The sequence below is a fragment of the Acanthopagrus latus genome, chromosome 6 (assembly GCF_904848185.1).
Source record: "Acanthopagrus latus isolate v.2019 chromosome 6, fAcaLat1.1, whole genome shotgun sequence".
Lineage (NCBI taxonomy): Eukaryota > Metazoa > Chordata > Actinopteri > Spariformes > Sparidae > Acanthopagrus > Acanthopagrus latus.
In genome coordinates, this window is record NC_051044.1 from 29,025,725 (window position 1) to 29,047,139 (window position 21,415).

Below are 21,415 nucleotides of genomic sequence, written 5' to 3' on the forward strand. Positions count from 1 at the left end.
AGGCGGAGGTGGCGACCTCAACTCCTTTAAATACACACTTTAACCCTAGAACAGATTTATCTATATTTGTTCTCCACCTCCAGGCCTGAAGTGTTCACGTCACCGTCTATCTTTCCAACTGTTTGCTCATTACTCGACTTATTCGGTTAGTGGCTGCTGTTATCTTCACCACCCACTTGTCTTTGTCTATCTTGGGTTTAGGTTTCGTGACTCCTCACCGTTGATGACCGGGGTGAAGACGGCCATGCCAGCAAAGTTTGGGTTGGTCACAGTCTTGTCCAGGATCAAACCACCAACACTGAAAGACAGACCAGAGGGATTAAATAAATCATTGTTTCTCACTGCATGACCACACAGTGTCCATCACACTCAAAAAAAGCATTTTTTTTTCCTTTCAAACAGATAACAGTACAGTGTTCCAGTGAATATGTTCAACCTTCAACCATCGCTACATTATGAGTATTCTGTTGTTAAACAACGTGACTTGATCCCTGTGTGCGCTACCTGCTGATGGCCATGGCGATGATGACTGGCTCCCAGCCGGAGTAGAGGAGTTCTCTGGTGGAGGGGATCCTTCTGGCTATCAGCACCCACAGGGGGCACATCGCCACGAACACCGCACACACCAGCGGACTGGCATAGTCATTGTACTCTGTGTGTGAAGAAGAGAAGCGCCGTTTATTTATTTTGTTTTATGTTATATTATCAATAATACTGAACTATGTGTAAAATCAGCTATATTCTTATTTTATTATCTGCATTTAATTTTCGATATTATGACTGCTAATTCATCATCAGCAGGAGAGTCCATGTTTTCATTACAGTCATCATTTTCAAAGAGAGGAAATATCAAATCATGACGGTGTGACGCCAACAAACACGTTCTCTCACATCTGGAGGACAACATCTGTAGGCTGGGATCTCTGTGTTTCAGGTGGGTGTAAGACAAAGTGTGATGTATTTAACTTAGACATAATGTAATGTACGACGTCTGAGTTCAGATGAATGGGGAATAAAGAGAGAAAGGTGAGTTCAAATAATCAAGGACCACTTTGTTTATCTGAACTCACTCTGATGTTTTAGGTTGTGGAACGGGCCAAATTAAAGTAAAAAAAAAAAAAAGAAAAAAAAAAAAAAGAGTTGATTTTCTGCCAGACTCAGTGAGGTTTAAGGTTAAGCAAATGTCTCATTTGTGATGATTGTACTAAACAATGCTTAGAAATAATCGTCGCTGCTGAAAACGCAAATCACTTCAAAGAAAAATCTTAGTTTTTGTAAGACTGCTTCAAATGTCATACGTTACAGTATACCTTTGTTAAATCTATAAGCACCAGGGACAACTTATTCCAGCTTGATGATAATAAAACTAAAAGTGAGTTTGACATTTTACTTAACTGTAGAACAGAGTAAAAACTGAGCTTGTGTGGACGAGATCTGGGCTGACAGTAGCTCCCTGTCATTGGCTCTAGGAGGCAGTGTCACTGCTAAATTGGAACTACGGGACACGACGACCGCAATCACAACATTTAAATAGACGGACCACTTATGTACACAGGGCCCGGACGACACCGGCTGTGTTTTGGTGCGACTGAGCCAAAACAACCCAAATAAGCTCAAAATAGCGGCTGACGTTGGTGTTTACAGGGAGTTAGACTGTAGAGACCGTCAGACGAAGGAGGAGTTATGGGATTACTTCACACTGCGGTCAGGATGGGTTCATTGCTCCTGTGTGTGTCACTGTCTGTCTGTCTGTCTGTCCGTCTGTCCATCTGTCTGTGGGGACGAGGGGTTCATCAGTGGCGGAGCTAACAATAGAGCCGAATAGCTGTGGAGTTTCTCGCCCTAAAACACAGTGAGGTTAGGCGTGGGCGACTTTCATCCTTATTTACCGAGTCAACACATTTCTACACACACTGCGCCCTTTTCTTGATATAGAAGCTTTGACATTGTGTCTCATGTGTAGCAGCTGTTTTTCTGCCATCAATATAAGTTCTGCAGAAATAATGTTCGCCTCATTAGAGTGTTACCTTTTTTTATCTTTCTTTCCAGCCATGAAGGAACAATTTAATTAATAAAACTGTATTTTCAATTAGAAAACGAGTTAGCGTTGTACATCTGAATGATATGTGAAGCTAGCTCGGATGTCAAACACAGACATGAGTATTAAGAAGCATCATTAGCTGACATTTACATTAAATATTTTTGTATCTGTGACCTGTGTGTGTGTGTGTGTGTGTGTGTGTGTGTGTTTATTACCTAGTTCTTTGTACAGTCCTGTCGACACGCCCGCCAGCAGGGACAGGGTGATCAGGTCTCCCAGGCTGGCAGCGATGGGCGTGGCCACGTTGTCAGGGTTGATGCCGACTTTCCTGGACGCAATGATCACGCCGATCATGATGAGCCCTGTGGGGTTTTATGCCAGAGATGTCACGACATGGACGAAGTGGGACATGTCGCACTATCTAACACGTGTAATCAGTGTAACCATCCGTCATCAGGTCTCTCATTGGCTGTTAACTTGAAACGTGAGGAGCAAGATGTTGACTTTCAGGGTGCATATGGCAAAACCAAACCTAAGGGCTGGGCTGACAACAGCGATTAGACCTTTCTCATGATATCTTAAAACAAATAGATTGGTTTGGAGTGTAGTTAACCAAAGACATTATGCAAACATTATGTTTGGAGTGTAAATTTTCATTTGTAAGTTTTTCACCTGAAAATTTGTAGGATCAATCTTTAGCCTTGCTAGTATGGCTTTAGCATGGGTGCTAGCATGTGGTAATGAAATACTTAAATATCTCAACTGAGTAGCTACTGAATGGACTGGCACACAGGTATTTTTGGTACAGACATTCATGAATCCTCATGTTTTGGAGATCCCTGACTTTCCTCAGTGAGGTTCACATTTGTGCTTTGAATTGAAATGGCCCAATGACTGTTGGGGAGATTGCTATATAAATTTGGTTGAAGGACATTTACGTGTCAGGATCAGCAAAAACTTTGATAATACCATAATTATAATGTCTAACAATATCATCGGGTACAATTTTTAAGGTTTTTTTGGACCAAATAACTGCAAAACTACTGACATTCCCATCAGCCACAGCCGTATTTGTGTTTTGTGCTAACTGGTGAATGTCAGAATGCTAACATGCGAGAGTATAATAGTGGACATGGTAAACATTGGCAACTAAACATCAGCATGTTAGCTTTGACACTATGAACATGTTAGCTTGATGACATTAGCATTTAGCTTGAGGCTCTACGAGGTGCACTGCTTTACAGTGCAGCTAGCATAGCCGTACACTCTTCCACATACACAGATAACCTGTGGTTGAGGCTACAAGTTGATGTATCTAATTAACTATACTTACCAGTAATACAGTTATGCTATTAAATCCTTTTGTCTGCGCAACTTTGCTAGTTGAATGCCACAACTCTAACCTAGCTAGCTGCGTTACTAAACATTCATGAGTGCGGTCAAGCTCATCAGCTAGCTTAGGTGGCATTTAGCTGAAACAGTAGCCAAGAACAGACCTTTAACACTGGCACAGGGGGTCGAATGTAACCCAGATATGATGAGCGGCTGTTTACACTGTGAGCACGCCTCACATCCAGTGTGCTGGTCGTACCTAGCAGCAGAGAGGCGATGAAGGCCGTCGCCACACTGGAGGCGCACAGCAGCACCGCGTGGCCCAGCCTGAAGTGTCCCTCTGGGATCCAGCCGAAGATCACAGCAGCTATGGAGGCCAGGAACCCTACCACTGTGGCCTGGACCTGAGCGCACACGCACACACACACACACACACACACACACAGATTGGTTCACGTGGCTATCGATTACAGTTTCCATGCAAACTCTAGGCGTACACTATCTGAGACTATATTGTTAAATCTGTGCAGCTTTCAGAAGCGTACATGACATTCATACTGTCACTGTGCAATAATCTACCAAGTTACCAAGAGAAGTAATGAAGGACTTTCCCATTTAACTTTCTGATACCAATGTAACCCTAACCCTATAGGAGGTTGTGTCAGCACCCAGCCCAGCCAGCACTGATGTAAAAGGGTTCCAGGAACTATGGACTCAAATATAACCACAAGTCTTCAAATAGCAGCTCCTCAGGAGAGGTGACTGACTCACCGACCAAAAGAGTTCATTTTGGGGAATAAAATATTGGCTGAACGTTTAAACTAGAGGATCTATACATATATACATATATATCAATAGTTTGACAAGGAGGGAGGGGGAAACCTCTCATTCTGAAAAATAATATTTGTTTCTATATATCAATGATTTCGTTTCAGACTGTGCCTGACTGACATCTCATGGTTTTGTTGCTCCTGTTAGCTCGGGACAGTTTACACCCATATCAGATTGGATTAACTGTGAAGTCAGGTATAGCATTAGTGTGTAGGGGCTTTCATGATGTGCGTCCATTCAAATGTTGTGCAACAATGGTGTACTCAACTCGAACAGTACTTTAGCTGAGTTCCATCTTCTGTCACTGTATACTTCCACTCCACTGCATTTTGGAGAGAAACGTTGTACTTTTTACTCACTACCAGAGCAGTTATTGCCAGAAAGGTACTTTGTTACTTCAGTTCATTCGATATCTGTGTGTGTCACTATGGGATGCTCGTCACAGTAAGCGAGTGTCGTGTGTGTGTGTTGTAACGACTGTTTACTGTACACACAGCACGCAGAACGCTCCCAGGTTTTGCAGTAATTTGATTCCCGGAATGTCATGCAAATCGGAAACGGCCGTTCCTTTATCAGTTCAGGGTTCTGGAGAAATCAGATTTTAGTTTCTGCTGAACAAAACCGCTAATTCGGTCATGTAGAACCATAATCAGGTTTTCAAAGTAGAATCACATGAAAGGAGACAAGATACCGAGGAGCCGTGCATCTTCATATTTGAAATAATAACAGTGAAAAAGGCATAAATAGGCAGAAATACTGTGTCAGAGAGAAATCTGATTACTGCCTAACTATATGTAAACTGAGTTTTGGAGCAATCGGCACGGCACGTAAACTCGTTATCTATTTTCTTGCCTTAACTTCATTTTTCTCGCTGTAACCTGGTTTGTGAAATGGATGCAGGCGTGGTCGGTGAGGCTCCATGATACTGGAGCCCACTTCATCATCATCCCCTGCAGACGTCTTTCATTTACCTGGATGAGGGCCAAGTTCCCCATGATCATCTTCCACATGTCCTTGGCTGTGTCCATATGACCAATGTTAGCCTAAAAGACAGACAAGAGCACGCAAGGTCAACACATTATCATCTGTGTGTGTGTGTGGCAGTGTACAGAGCGTGTACATGCTGTTGCCTCTTGGTCCCATCAGAACAATCAGATGTCAGTTCTCTGGACAAAGACACTCTGATCCGATCTCCCCCACCCTGCGGCCGACTCCACTTATCTCATCTCCCCTCGTTCACACACACACACACACACACACACACGCGCACACTGATGGTCTCAAGTGTCAAGTGGCTGTGGCTACAGTGGGCTACTGTGCGCCCAGAGCAATGATCCTAATGCCAATCCACAGTGAGAGGACACAAACAGAGGATCTCCTCTTCCTCTTTCTCCTCCAACATTTACATAATGCAGAGGGAAGGGAAACATCTGGACACATCAGAACACATACAAGTCTGGGTGTGACGGCATCCTGTCAGAAGCACTTTCTTAAAGCAGCGTAAGGACCGATACAAACAAGACAGATTTGAGGTGTGCATACTAAATGTGGAAATATGTATTAACACATTGGCCGGAGGAGGATTATTAATTTATCAGATGCTTTTGTCTAAAGTGACTTAGTGTAATTCATACATACATTCATACACTGATGGCAGTAGCTGCCATGTAAGGTGCCGACCAGCACATCAGGAGTGGTTTGGGGTTCAGTATCTTGCCCAAGGAGACTTTGGCACGCAGACCAAGGGAATCAAACCAGCGACCTTCTCTATATCAACATGATGGCTCTACCCCTGAGCCACACATGAGTTAAAATGCTCATCTTATTGTCTTAGATTTATTTCTATCAGTTATGATGAACTCACCAATTTAAGACCGGGGTCAGACACTTTGCAAACACAAAGTTGTCACCACAGTCATCACAAAGTTGAACCCAAAATATTGCGAAAACTATGTGCACCAGCTCGCAGTTGGGTAAGTTTCCTGTTCACCTTTGTATCATTTTACAGAGTGTTAGTATGACTCTTGACTTGGTCTGACTGTGAGTGTTTCTTACCAATTTTCAGAATGAACTCCCACATCACTATTCTAAATAACGATCAACCAATATAAAAATGGTTTGCATGTATAACAAAAGCTCACAAGGTTACTGAACTGATAAATAATGAACAGCCATAGTGAGATGGTCCCACCGACTCAGCGTTCATATCAGTTTTTCTCCGTGAGTCTGTGTGTGTGTGTGTGTGTGTGTGTGTGTGTGTGTTTGTGGCTTTTCTCTCCCTCTCAGGTTTCTCACGATCTTGCACCATTCCCACTTGCTGAATCTGTCTGGCAGCGTGACAGGGTAAACTCGCAAGCCTGACTGACATGACGATTACGCGTGTAGCACCGTACGTCATTGTAACTTGTGTATCAGACAGATTACAGCCACGCGAAACACACTCCCTGCCCATCTGTTCTGTGTGTAACCTGCGCGTGGATGACAGTGATGCTGTCGCTCAGAGGGGGCAGACTGCCACGAATACTGCTGAGGCGGGTCAAGGTGGGAAGAGAAGAGAGCCAGACATCTGAGCTGAGCACTGTGGGAATCGCAGACAAGTGCACATGCAAAAAAAACCTATATTCATTTCAGACAGAACTTTTATCTCGTCTTATATAATTTTAAGAGTTGTAAAGCTTTCGACGCTCACAGCAAAACGTTCTTTTGGAACATCAGTGTGCAAAACCGATCCAGTACACGGATGAAAGCTCAGAAATTCGCAGAAGCGTCGCCTGGTGTTATGTGACGATGTGTGACGACGCTGCCAAGTCTTCAGCTCTGGGTGTGTTTGTGTGTGGGTGGCTGGATTACTGGGGTTTGGATCATCAGAGATGGAGCGCGGTGAATCCTGTGAAAGAGATTCATGGGTGACATAACATCCATGAGGAGCTGAAAAAGTCTCCATTTCAAACGGCACCAGTTCAGTAATGACTCTGTTCATTTTTAACTTGTTAGCTGTGGAGAAAATCTGCTGTTGACAAGCTTGGAACGCAAACATACGTGAATGGAGTGTTTAAGTATCTAATACACCTAAAATCAGGACAAAGTCAGCTTTTGTAGCGTTTGTAATCTCTGATTAAAGTGTGATTTTGAAAAAAAATTGCAACCCGAGGCGCTGCCAAGTTCCAGTAATCCACAAAATATCACTATCCAAATACATACAATCAATTAGGCTCACTAACACGAGAAGGGATGAGACAGAAGTGATAAAAACAGCTGCTTAGTCAGATGAACTATGGTGAGAAAATGGAAAGCCAAGTCTCATTTGAGTGTAATACTTTAAGACAGAGAGGTTAAAAAGACAAAATGGAAAAAAAATCAAAAAGGAAACATGGTCATGTGAATTTAAAAACTCCAACAGGCAGCCAGTATGAGGGATTACATTATTTTTTTCGTTAATAAGCGCATTAGGAAACTTACAGTGGTCTTAATCTGCTCATAATTAGCGGCGGCGTGGAAAGAAACGTGGTCCCCGCTGGGGCCAGCCAGCAGAGAGCTAACAGTAATGTCTCAGGACAGGCACCAGACTCTGGCCTACTTTGTCATGATGAATGTAAGAATTTTTTATTCTTTTCTGACTGAAAACTACGCAGATTGAAAAATGGGACCAATGTAAAATAAATGAATAGGAGAGAATGAGAGAAAAGCCGTCCTGTCAGCTAATAAGCCTCACAATCTAACTGCCTTTGAACACAAGTTGTTTCAAACAGACTAATATAAAATTAACTTGTATGGTAATTTCTGTAACCTGTATAACCCCTAACCCTATGTTACAGAAGAGATGCTGTCATTACATTGAACAGAGCCACACAATATCAGATTTAATTTTGTAGCTAGATATCAACAACCATTAACAAATTGTTGAATCAGTTTTGAAGCGCTGATGAAACATTGTTGAATCAGCTTCCCACTCTGACACTGATTCACAGTCACATCTGCACTCTGATTTAATATTGAAACTACATGGAAAGTTACTCAGACACTAACCAAAGAATCAACAGTCGCGTCTACTTAAATATACAACTTTTCAAAAAACAACCGTCACTACCTGGTCTGCTTCATCCACCGCCAGGATTTGGAGATAATTGTGAAAAACAAGCTAAAATGAGGCATTTGAGCTTCATCAAGTGCAACTTAAAGGAACATAACACTGGCAGGCCGAGCTGTGTCATGGCTGACATGCACGTTCTATATTGCAAACACAATTAAATTCTCTTGAATATTGGAGTTTTGCTGTATCTTCTACTGACCAATTTGTCGTAGCTTGTAGCCAAATGGATTAGCTTATGACAGAAAGATTTGCGACAAATTTGGGAAAACATGAATGTACAATATGTGATCGCGTGAACTTTCTCTCTTGGTAGAAAAGATTATTTTTTATAGCATGACTGAGTTGAGCTCTCCATGCTGGGTGGGTCACTGCTAGCTATGCTAATCAGCTTCGTCAAGTTTCCCACATTGTAGTGGAAAGAATGTGAGGATTGGTGTGCTTAAGAGCAATACTGGGCTAATTCTCTTTGCCTCCATAACCTTGGGGTGTTCTGCTAACCTCTGGTTAGCAATGCGGCTAGGTCGCTGACCCCTCAGACTATACAATGGACGTGTCAGCTCAGAGAGCAGCACTGCAGCCCAGAGCGCAGGGGGGCTTCATGTCACAGAAAACACATGTAGCTCTAGCATAAAACGCTAGTCTTGAAACCAAGGCCAAAATAGAAATTAACTGTGTAAAATTTGAATTTTAATGGCTAGCTAAAACTATGCACCATAATCCAGACTTTTTGCCAGACGTGAACCCCAGCAATGTAAGGTTTTCACCTTGTGAGTCTGTGTGTGTCATCATAGCGACTGTAGCAGGAGCTCACACAGAAGCAATCATATTGTATGTCAGTTGTGTAATTATTAAATCACAATACATTAACTCTTTGTCAGCTACACCACCATGGTCTTTGTCTTGAAGGAAAAAAAATGCTAATTACTGTCATCACAAGTTCTATTGACTGTATATAACCAAACATTTAATTTTACACCTGGATGTTAAAAGCATTTTTAAGAAACAAAGAGTTGTGGACATATCCTTTACATTCAGCTATCAATAGCAAACCAACCTGTGCTCAGGTAAACAGACTGGGCAGGGTCAGTGGGACAGGAATGTTACTATCAGTTTGTCTGATACGCAGGTCACATTTAGCAATCTGACCTCTGACTCCAAGAACAGTCCGTTTTAATGGGTTTGACACGGGTTGCCAGGCAATGAGACACATCCCTAAATGTGGCTCTTTGACAGATAAGATGGTTGTTGTATAGAATAATGGAATAGCATACAACCTATGGTACTTCAGGATCATGAGATGGCTGTGATAAAGGTAATACCTCACCAACACTCAGACTCACATCCTCACACAAACATACACATTTCTTACCGCTGTGGAAAGTCGAGAGGCCAGCGTCATCTCCAGGTTGCCTTTAAGCCCCAGCAGTGCTGGAACCAGGATGAACACCTCCGACACCTCTGTGAACACCGTCCAGTGCTGCAACGACCACCACATAATATCAGTAAACACAACATCAACATAATGAACACACTGCTTTATGGAAATGGGATACACTCACTGACAGATACATGGTACAGTGTGACCTATGGATAGAATTTATTCTTGTTTGGGAGCAGAATGCCTCTGTGACCTTGTTCGTTAAAATTGATTTAGTGTTGAAACCAGACCCGTATGTAAGACCAGATATTCTGTCTGTACAGACCCTTGACACTCTGTATCATATCAGCTCTCTGCTCTCCTTTACAGGAACAAGGTCACGGGACATCATGCTGAAATGATTTATCATCTCTCCCCTTTCCCCTTCCACTTTCCCCTTTCCCTTGTGATTCCTCTTTCACCTTTACTGCAGCTTGAACACAGGAAGACTTGGCTGCCTCAATAATATCATGAAAAAAGTACATTACAAATTAGCAATTGTGGAGGCACATGATGATAATAATATTACTTAAGAAAATACTCATACTTATGATGCAAATATCTATCTTTACAATTAAAACTTAAATTTGTACAGGATGGCATTCTGAATTCAAACCATATCATCTTCTCTGTAGGAAGAACCATTCAAGTAAAAGTTCATTTCACGTATTGTTTTAGAGATGTGTAGCGTTTCCAGACAGAAGCCCACACATTTGATTTGCTCAGTGACTCTAAGGTCTGCTGTACAATATATTGTCCAATCAGAGACAAACAGAAACATTAGAACATCATCTTCCTTCCTAGCTAGCTAGCTGCCTTGCTACAACCATGACATCAGAGGAAAAATGGAATAGAGCTTGGATGAGACCGACCCAACTACACAGTTAGGTACGTAGATTTTTCTCACTACTGTTGCCAAGTACTTGATAACTTGAGAAAGAGTATGGTTTAGACCTGCTCCAACTGGAAAATGTCCTGTCAACTTGTAAGAAATTACCAGATTTCAAAGGTGGCTTCAAAACTATACAGGGCAGCGCAACAACTAATTGCTGTTCACTATACAGGACGTTGGCTGTAAAAGCTAGCTGCCAATAGCAAGTAGCTTAGTTAGCTATGGCGCTAAATGGCTCAGCTAAATGGAATCTGTCAGAACCATAACCTCAGATGGTGGGAGTCATCATTGTCAACAGGCTTAGCTTGACCAGCCTTCCAGTGAACACGGCGGGGGTATGCAGTATGGAGGTGATTTACAGAAACATTAACTGCTCCTTGCAACCTCTACCGCTATACTGTATGGACTGAAAATGACCCTCTCACCAAAACTGAAATTGGCTGACATACAGTAACATAATGGCTGAATATATACCATACCATGATGGCAGAGAACCCAGAACAACCCAGAACACCACCTATCTCTAGATACTAATAATTAGCAAGTCATTTAAAACATAAAGCGTGATTCAACAACAATCTTCGCCCTGCATGGCCTTGCTACACAGCACCCACATTAGCATAAAAAAAGCTACATTTTGCTGTAAGCATTACCCGCGGAACCAAAGACATAGTGTGAGACAAAGTCATCCAGGAGCTAGGCCAGCTAAATCTAAAGGACAACTTTGGGCAGGTGGTGGGCTAGCTTAGCACGTGCAAGAGAACGTGTCTGCTCAGCTGTGCATCCACATCCTGGTGGATGGCCTGTAATGAAATTTATAGTCGGAGTCATTAGAGCTGACCCTCGATAACCTCCTCCCTGGCTGCCAGCCAGCCCTTGAGAGGTGGGTTCCCTGTGAGTCCCTGGGCTTGTCACTGTGGTGAAGTGCCTCTCTCTGCTGTGCCTCCATTACAGTTCATGCAGTGATAGCAGGTTTGCGGTTTACTGTGGCCAGATTCAAAGCCTATTGCTGAGGCTGAGGCCATCGATCTTTCTCCAGTAAAAGTGCTTATCTTCAGAGCTGGCCCCAAAGGCCCCTTGGCACTTACAGTCCAGTCTGCCCAGAGCTGGATCAATATTCACTGAGGCTGAGATGGAAAAGAAAAGAGGAGAGGAGAAAATAGACAAGCGGAGGAAAATAGAGGAGTAGCTGACGTTGAAGCGATGTACAAACAGCACTGGCCCACATGTCTCACGCTACGCAACATTTCTGTTTCAGTATGCTCCTCCCACTGTGAATCCAGATGTAAAGAGCTGATATGTGTTGTCATTTCCAGAACACTTCAGTTATCGGTAGGTGTGGCACTAAAACCGCAGTGTGGGTTAAACTCCCTGTCTATCCCCTTGCTGTCATCAAGCCAAGCCGAGCTCCTTTCCAACAGCCAGCCCCTTAGCTTGGCTCACTGCCTTCTGCCAACCCAGCAGCCTTGTGAGCACCTCTGTGAGCACTCCTCTCTTCTTTCACTGCTGCATGTTTTCAAGCTTTCTCCCTCTCCTTCTCTACTTCTGTCTCACTCCCCTATCTCCCTCTTTGCCTCCCCTGTGGTGATATATGTTGTTGTCTCCATGGAACACTGGCTCGGAGCCAAACAAGCCCTCCCTCCTCATGGCCACCTCCTCGGTTCTAGGAACTCTACTGGACAACCCCAGTACCTCTGTATACAGACCTATAGGAGCTCTGGTATGCATGCAAGCCCCACATGGGTCGGGTTGCCCAGTTGAGTAACATGGCCCCATTTTATTTGTGATCACTGTACTTGCTGTACTAAGTGGGGACGCTGAACCTGATGGAATGCAATGTCAACACAACTCTGGCCACATCACGAAAATTACATCAGGTGGTGACGGTTTCATGGAAGGTACACTTTGGCTCTAACCATGTGTGCAAACACATGACATGGGTGATAACATGTTGGGCATATTGGAGTCAACTTAAGAGATGAACTTAAGCTATACATCGAGACCTTATTGCAGCGCTGCAGGAGCAAAAACTGGTCACACATGCAGCCAAAACTCTATTAGTGGCATTTCAAAAATTGCATTGATCACACCAGGATGCCAGACGCTGGATATGACAGTTAAAAAAAAAACAAAGTTAAAATATTCTTTTTACAAACACCAACTGGGTAGACATCTTTTTGATCAATTGTTAGCCTATAAAATTACTTTCGGTAGATTATTTTGTACACTTTTATAGCAAATAGTATAATAATCGTAGGGTTCAAGAGTGTGTGTGGCTATTTTGGTCCAAAAATAGTCCAACTAAACAGTGACCTTGGCTGCATGGGTGCACCTGAAATTTAGCAGATAATTTGTTCAACAATTGAGGTCATTACAATTTCTTGTCGCGTGTGCTGTGATTTAAAATAAAAAAACCTTCGCTTTCACCTTTACCCCTTCTCGCAATCATTCACATAATGAGTTTGCCACTTTAAACATCAGGACTTTGTAACTTTGATTTTTAACCCCTTCAGACACTGTGTCCATTCGAATGGAGCTATTAAAAACATGAGTTACCAAAAATGTGTTTTTTCCAGAGTCAGAATCAGTTTTTTTTTGTTTTTTTTTAATTGCCCAGCCAAAAAAGTTCGGGTTTGAAGGGTTATTGCAGTAAAGTTATTGCGTTTTTTGTTGTGGTTTTGTTGTAATTTAAATGAAGAAAACATTTATCTCCATTCCAATACAATCATTTACATATTGTGTTAAGAAATAACCCTAAATCATAATATATCATTGGGTGCATCTGAATTATGTAATGGCGAACCTAAATGAAAAAGTTAGGTGCACCAGTGCAACCAGTGTGAAATGTAAGCATGTATCCCTGTATTGACATTAATAACCAGATTCACTGACTTTTCATTTTCATTTTGTTTTATGGTTTGGAGAGAAAGACAGAAATGAAAGATGTCATTTTCTAGTACCACAAATGCAAACGAGTTTTCAGGCACAATGCTATCATGAGAAGCTCTGGAGCTACCACACACATTCAAAAAAGAATGATCAGGCTTTAGGTCCTGAAGTTGTCTGCGATGCGTCGACCCAAGACCAGACTAAAGTGGATAAAGCCTGAACTATCTGACCAACGAGAGTGCAAATAAGTAGCCTGGGACCAGGATTCCTGAGGATCCTGGACAGAGTGAAAGATTAGCCAGGGTTTGTGGCAACACAAAGGCATTCTCACCTACTAATCCTTTCAATCTCTATCACTCAGATCCTGATAAAGTAACTGTCTGGGACATTGTCAGGTGTTAATAGCTGTGACCTGATATGTTGTTAATAAGTCTCAGGACATAATGTCTTTGCACTGACCAATATAAATGGAAGGTCTAAAACAAGCAGTCAATCAGTGCAATCGGAAAAAGTCAACAGCATTAAAAGTTTTTAAAAAACATGCTTGGTTTGGAGCTTTGGTTATTTTCTGGCAGCATTATTCAAGCAAAACCTGGAGGGAATGGAATACTAATGACAAGCATCCACTCTGTCCAGCAAACAGAGCCAGAGCTGGAAGCCACTAGCTGGAATGACGATTCAGTCTGAGGGAATAAGCCCACGCTCTGGTTTCCCAGAGGCTCCTGTGTGAAAACCGGGCAAGTGGATGTGGTCGGACCAAAATGGTGTCTGGTGGGCAGCAAGAGCCTGGCTGGTGTTAAACCATTGTGTTGACTACGATTTCCTGTTTACTGGCGTCTGTATTTTTAGACTGTTTGTTTTTGAGGCTCAAGCTGTGTCCCACTTCTTTGCTTTATTTTGTTGTATAAGTCCACGGACACCACAGCGCGGGACAGACAGCTAGACACTGAGGCAGACATAAACATAGATCATAATGGCAATTTAGGGAACAAACAAGTTTTCTTTGCATTCTTGGTTTGTAATTTGGCCGCGCAGAGGAAGGAAAGGTTTTAGAATATGAAACTGTCTTATGACAGCAAATCACCCATTTGGCCTTTGACATTGGCATTCGCGGGAAAACATGCACTGCATGACCTTTATAAAGCATGTGTAACCTTTACTCCAAGCAAGCCTGTCACCCTCTGAGTCCTAATTTTCTGGCCCCGGCTGTTCAGAGAGTGACGGTTTTGGGTCATTCTGCTGCCAAGTCACTCAGCAAAAGTATGCAGACGTCTCACTCCTCTATACCAGCCTGGACAGTCCTTTCTGGGCCAACCTCGAGTGGGAATGAGGCCATAAGCTTTCTGCGTGTGTGTGCATTTCGTACTCAAAGTAACCGACGTTTAAGGAGGTCAGATTTCAAAGAAGTCTTATAGAGAACGGAGCTTAAAGCCAAGTCAAGCCGCAACTTCGAACCTCACGACCAGGCTCTTTCAGTCCGACCAAACCAGAGACAGCAACAGGGAGAGACTGAGGGAGAGTTAGACAATTACCTTCCCGCAAGGACAGGACGGATTAGCTGAGTTATCATTTCATGCTGTCATGGAGTGGGAATTAGGCAGCCAGACGACCTGCTAGGTGCTCAGCCAGAACCCAGTGGAACGGACAGTTAAGACTGAGCCTCAGGCCTCACGTCCCATTTCACTGCAAGGTGTGCCTGCAGGTACGTGAGCATGGCTGACTATAAGGGGAAAGACAGGGCCCTGTACCTCCCATGTGTCCTCTCTGTCAGCCTCACCTCCAGAGGAATGGTGCTCAGAGTGTTTTGGAAACTGGAGAGAGAGCGCAGCAGCATGGTGCCTAAGTTGAGGCAGCATGAAAACTTTTCGGCCTCAGACTTCTGCATTCCTGGTTTAGTGAGGATACCTAACCGCACGGTAATGAAGGCCTCGACTCCGCGTTGTGTTTTCATTCTCACTCTGGCCCGGCTTGAGCGTGCTGCCATTTCAGGTGCTCAAAGAAAGCACACTGTTCCCCCCCTCCCCCCCCTGCACTGACTTCCCGGGGTCCACCATGTTTGCATCAGTATGCGTGTACACAGTGTGCCCGGACTGGTCTCCTGGCAGCCTGACGCCTCCAGCTTTATCTGCATCACAAGCTGACTTTAAAGAAATATGTGACCTGTCAGCATGACTCTGGCCTGCATTTCTACACTGCACATGCACACTTTGATATACTCGCAAGAGAGTGAGACAGCAAGTTCAGCGAGCCAACAGGAAAAGGAGAAGGGGGGGGGGGGACGAATTATAAACGGAGTTATATCTTTGGATACACACTGTACAACAATAAACACCTTCTATTCTTGGTCTCTACTGTCCAAGTGTTCAAATAGTCTGTGTGACAGGTCATTAGAAGCCTACCAGTATGTACCGGCCCTGGGGACAGACAGGCAGGCCTTAGAGGAGTACAAGGTTATGTAAATACCCCCATGGAGTGTCACAACTGTCCCATCCACCCATCCTCAAAGGCATCACATAGGCCAGCCGCACAATGACGGACACATGCCAAGGCAAACAGGGCTCGCTAAACCAGTTTATTCTAATGATCCGGGGGCAAACCCACCCAACAGTGTGACTCCGGGCACATGTTCTGCCCTGAGCACTGGCTCTGCTCAGGAACACAGCTGAGTGAACTTTACTGGACGTTTTAAATGAGCCAGAGATCCTGATTCACAGGTAGAAACAGCTGAGTCTTTTTGTCTAAAGATGAGAGTAAATTTGTTTCATTCCACACTTGATACCATCGTCTTAAATCACCCAAAACACTGAATCCCAACCCCAACCCTTCCATCAGAGCTGTTGTTTACTCTCATATTAATCGCCTGCTATTTTGATAAGTGATGAATCCTCCAACAGGACATTTGGAGACATCTTCGTTGGTTTTTGGAAGAACTGATCAACATTTTCCCACATTTTCTGACGTTATATAGCCCACAATAAGAATAATAAGATCATCAACAGACAAATGAAATAATGGTGAGAGACAGCCCAACTGTCCATTGGGTGTTCCAAATAACTAGTTGTGAGTTATATATCAAAGCACACTTAATGAATTTGTAATAAGTATTTTGCATTTGTCTTAAGGATACACAATACATACCAGGCAGCTAAATTTTCAGCCAAAGCATTGGGAATTTATATTTGATCAGTTATCAGCTGATAATGAATTCATCCTCAATAAAGAGAGGTGCTGATACAAAGGCAAAGCGCTTGAATTGACATTGATCAGTGTGAAAGTATTTGGTTTCTAACCCACTGCCACAAGAAGCACCCAATTCTCCATTACTGGTGTAACTTGAAAAAACTCTGTATCACTTATCCCAATGAATGTATGTAGTGTGTACACCACAGTGTAGAATATGTGGGCATCACTGACCTGGACAATGTCTAGCACCATCCCCGCTGCCACTGTCCCGAACCCGGCCAGCAGGAAGGGGAAGACCACCTGCAGGCCAATGGAGAAGGAGGTCTCCTTGAGGGGCGCTGGCGGTTCTGGGCTCTGGTTGGTGCTGGTGTCGTCGCTCTCGTTGCTCTGGCTCGCGTTCTCCAGGAGAGCGTCCTCCTCCCGCTGACCTTTGGCGTTGGCCCGGCAGTCCATTGCCACCACGATTTCCGACCTCTCCTCATCCTCCCCGGTCTCACTGGGCCTCTCCGTGAAGGCTGTGACCTCTGTGAGCTCAAACTCGCCCCCAGTCCCTGGAGGCACCTCCTCGGGGCCCTTGGTGAGGATCACCGGTGGGACCGAGCAGTTGGAGTTGAGGAAGGCCGGGGTCAGGGGACCTCCCTCCTTCTTCACCTCAATGGCCCCGGAGGACATGTCGATGTCGGGGAGTTTGTCTTGTTCTTTCGACCAAAGTACCATGCGGAAGCCTTTGGAAGACAGTGGGCTTGACGAGAAAAGATCAGGTTGCCTTGGCCTAGCAGTTTTGGGGAACTCAGAATGGAATTAGCCACCTGATCTGGCTTTAAACCTGATCAGTCCAATTGATTTATCCCATTAAAGAGGCTTACAGGGAGTTGGGGTCGCTATTAAAGACCAGGAGAAAACTGCTCTGTAGGAGAAAACCTGCAGCAAGGCACATGCAGCCGTGCGTCTGCAGAGCCCGTGTTCCTGTCGGTGCTTCGGGAGCAGAACCAGTATGTTCTCCATTCACTGCAAGGTGCTCAGGGTGGGCCGGCAAAAAAAAGAAGAAAGCATACTAGTGCAACACAGAAGAGAAGGGAAAACAAGAGGCTTGGGGACTCACCACAGAAATCCCCTGCAGTCACTCGTAAAAGTGTCCCTTAAAGTTCAGTGTGAGCTAAAAGGAATATCAGAGTTCTGAAGTGGCCAGATCACAGCTCAGACTGGTCCTGCTCTCAGTCCACTGAAACTGGTCGGTGTACCGGCCCGAGAATGTCTCACCTTACACCACGTGGCTGCCGGCAGGAGATATTTAAAGGTCTGCAGAGTGAGGATTGAATTACCGGCAGCAGAAAAGTACCTCCAAGCAGAGCGGACGGTCACCTGGGAAGAGAAGAGATTGACTGATTTTATATTCAGCTAGACATGTAAACATTCTGCAGCCCCGGTCCAGGTTTGTGTCCAAATATGAGAAGCTGGTAGGCTGAGACTGTTTCCATATCATCTGTCTAACAACACAATGAAGGTCTTTCCGTGCAGCTCTGAATGCTTAGCTGAGAAGAGCTGACATGTGTGCCGGTGTTCAGGCTTTCATGTCTGGAGATGCTTTTTTTTTAATGAGGTATTGTAGATATGAGACGTTTCCATTGTTAATATTACAACACCACAATGGTAGATGAATGTGGGCAAAGTACGTGAATGTTACGGGAACATTAGACTATAGAAATATCACCACAATAGCACCTTAATCACAGGCTACAATACATACAATACAACAGGTTCTGCGAGAATATTGATATTAATATTGAATGGAGGATAAAAACTTGTTAAGCCTTCCTACTTAAGTTTGAGTGTCACAGTGCTCTCCCATGTAGAGGACCACTACTAGTCCATATGTGAGTCCAGCGGGCACAGCTCCCTGTCCCCTGCACTGACAGTGTGGCAGAAGTAACAGTGGGTTTAAAAACAGTTTCATCCAGCACCAAATTTCCTCCCGGAGGCTAAAAATATTCCAGCATTACCAGAAGTGCTGCGAACATCCTCTGGAACCTGGTGTCACCCCAGCCTCAGCCCCACCTCGAGGCAGAGACAGGGTTTCCTGTCACACCTTTCAAAGTAAATGCCCCCCACACCACCATCGCCACCCGAACGGGACAACGGCAGACGTTTCACTGAGTTAAACCCAGACTGAGGACCTTTCTGAAGCTGAAGCAGTTTCAGGGCTTTGAACCGCATCGTGACTTCTATTATTTAGTTTTGTCTCTTATAAAACCTGTTGTATCACAGCTTCATTTCCTATTCCTTAACTTCATCAACATATTTCTTAACTTGTTTTAAAGTTTTTTTTTTCTTGAGGTCTTCCTACTTTTTATGTCTTTTAATGTCATTTTTATGCCCCTGTGAAGCACTTTGTGTCCCCTTGTGTCCGAATTGTGCTATAAGAATAAACTTGCCTTCAGGAGAACTTCTATCTCAAACTCAAAGTAACGGCAGTCAACACGAAAGGCTCGTCTACACAAGCAACACATCAGGATTCTAATTGAGAGCGTTCTAAAATTAACTCATATCAACAGAATGTGAGGACGGTGCAGCTTCTGATGTCGTGATGTGTGTGTGTGTGCGTGTGTGTGGTGTGTTGTGCTGCAGAGATGTCTACTGAAGTTTGGGACGCTAACCAGCTAACCCTGTACCCGTCACGGTCCAAAGCTCCACGTGCAAGCGCGTTCCCAGAGTCTGAACGCTAACTGCACGGCTAACTGAGCTAACCCGCTAACAGCAGCTGCAGTCAGCGGCTACTCTGGCGTAATGCTGCAAACTATTTGCTTTTGAGTCGCCCTGCCCTGATTAATGGTTTAATGTATAAATCGGACACATGGCCGATTTTTACACATTGCACCTTTAAGTCAATTTCTGTACTAATTTTAGTAGCCTGGTAAAAAAAAGCCCAACAATGGACACCTCGTTACATTTAGAGAGCCATGTTTAACCACAAAGCAGCAGAAGTGTCAAACGAAGGAAAACGTTTCACCTTGTTATGGAAACACATGTGGGAAAATATTATTTTAACGGCCCAGAGAGAGACGGCGGGGAGTCCAGCACGTGTCTTCCCTTGTTTTCATTCATAAGCTACAGAAGAGAAAAACACGGCAGATCACCACCGAACCCATGAGTCAGCCACGGGCTGGAGATGAAGGCAGCAAACATGGGCAGAGTAAGTTGATGGGGGCCTTGTGAGATTTTAACAAGCCTCTGCGATCTCAGGCAGGGTCTGTACGGTGATCACAGTTACGAGATCAGATTCGAGATCAGCTTATCTCAGTGAGTGAGAGGTTCCCCATGCATCTAACCTGGCAGCACACGGCTGACACGGATGACATGACACAACATTTGTCCAAAATTGAACACTGCAGCCCGCCTAACCAAACAGACGAACGCTTTTATTTTGAAGGCCAGCCTGCTCGCTTCCAGCCTGACTGCAGCGGACTTGACGCAGCTTTCCTCCGCCTGCGTGTTGCGACATCCGCACACAGACTTTGGCTTTCCCCGCTGAAACAATCCTCTGTTTAGTAGTCAGGACCAATACCACCCGAACCCAACATGGCAAAGGCGTAAATTAGTGCTCCCCTGGTCAGGACTGAATAGAACTAGCCCTCCTTTTCTATTCTGCTGCTCACTTAAACAAGGGCAGAGGGCTGTGTGTTCCAGCGCCGGGCTGGAGCCCCATGTCACTGCCACTATCACCACGAGTATGTAACTCCTCAACGTGAATGCAAAAGGAGCATCAATTGTTTGCCATTCTCTGTCATCATCGTACATGCACACTTAAGGTAGAAGCTGGGAGGGTTTTTTTTTTTTTTTTTTTTTTTTTTTTCCGGGAAGCACGAGTCGCCAAGTGGCACATTCCGTTAGATAAAGGCGCTGCGGGACTCTCAGCCGGTCGCCCGCTCTTGTATTTGTATGAAATAGAGGCTAAAAGTGTCCGGCAGGTAGTCAGAGACGAAGCTCCACGGCGGCGGTTACCTGTTTTTGAGTGTGAGCGGTCCGGAGAGCGGAGGCGGACAGAGCCGGGTGATGAGCGAGGCGGCCGGCCGGATGAATCCTCCACCTCTTGGTAACGCGCTGCAGGCTGAGACGTGGACGCCGGTGCGCACACGCCTTATGTACGGTACCGGCTCCGCACAGCTGCCTTAATGGTTAATGGTGGTTAATGGTTAAACCCTCCCTCCCGCGCGGTTAAGGCTGCGTCCCAGTCTGTCTCTCCCTCTGGCCCCGTCACATTGCACCCGTCCAGTGGCCCCCGCCGCCCGGCTGCTTGGATGCGCATCTATAATACACCCGTCCGGTGCAGGGGGCCAGGAAGCCACAAGGCGGGCCCTCCCTCCACACTCTGAGCTAACGATACAAGGCTCGTCCCCCTCCCCTCCGCTCCCCTCCCTCCACCACCGTGTGTGGAAATTCGTGCCCGATCGGTGCCAGTCTCCCTCCACAAGCCTGCTAATTTACTACCAAGGGGCCGAGATGCAAGTTTTAATTTAACAATAGGCCAGGCTCCCCGAATGAATGGGCGCACACGCATGTCAGTACAGTGTAACTGAGCTGCGGTGGGTTTAGTCACTGATTCCACAGACGCTGAAAATGGGTCTTACATAAAGGGGAAGTTTTGAAATGACCTGAAAACACAAGAGAGAATTTTGAATTCAGTTTTATTATGAAATTAAATAAAAACTATTGAAAATTGAAAGAAAATATTCATATTTAAAC

The 21,415-nt window shown here is 44.6% G+C and overlaps 1 protein-coding gene across 3 annotated transcripts in view; it reads right to left on the bottom strand.

The window, feature by feature from the left end:
- Positions 1-21,415, bottom strand: part of slc41a1 (solute carrier family 41 member 1) — a 42,655-nt gene that overhangs the window by 6,571 nt on the left and 14,669 nt on the right. The window contains exons 1-8 of one of the 3 annotated variants that reach the window (XM_037101476.1): positions 20,675-20,992; positions 16,907-18,037; positions 9,664-9,771; positions 5,176-5,247; positions 3,633-3,777; positions 2,257-2,403; positions 505-652; positions 219-298 (exon numbers count right to left, since the gene is read on the bottom strand). In XM_037101476.1, the coding sequence (XP_036957371.1) occupies positions 219-298; positions 505-652; positions 2,257-2,403; positions 3,633-3,777; positions 5,176-5,247; positions 9,664-9,771; positions 16,907-17,392 (1,186 nt within the window). In that variant the 5' untranslated portion in view covers positions 17,393-18,037; positions 20,675-20,992. Of the gene's footprint in view, positions 1-218; positions 299-504; positions 653-2,256; positions 2,404-3,632; positions 3,778-5,175; positions 5,248-9,663; positions 9,772-16,906; positions 18,038-20,674; positions 20,993-21,415 lie in introns of those variants that run through there. The other 2 variants (XM_037101478.1, XM_037101477.1) reach the window with 2 other exon arrangements.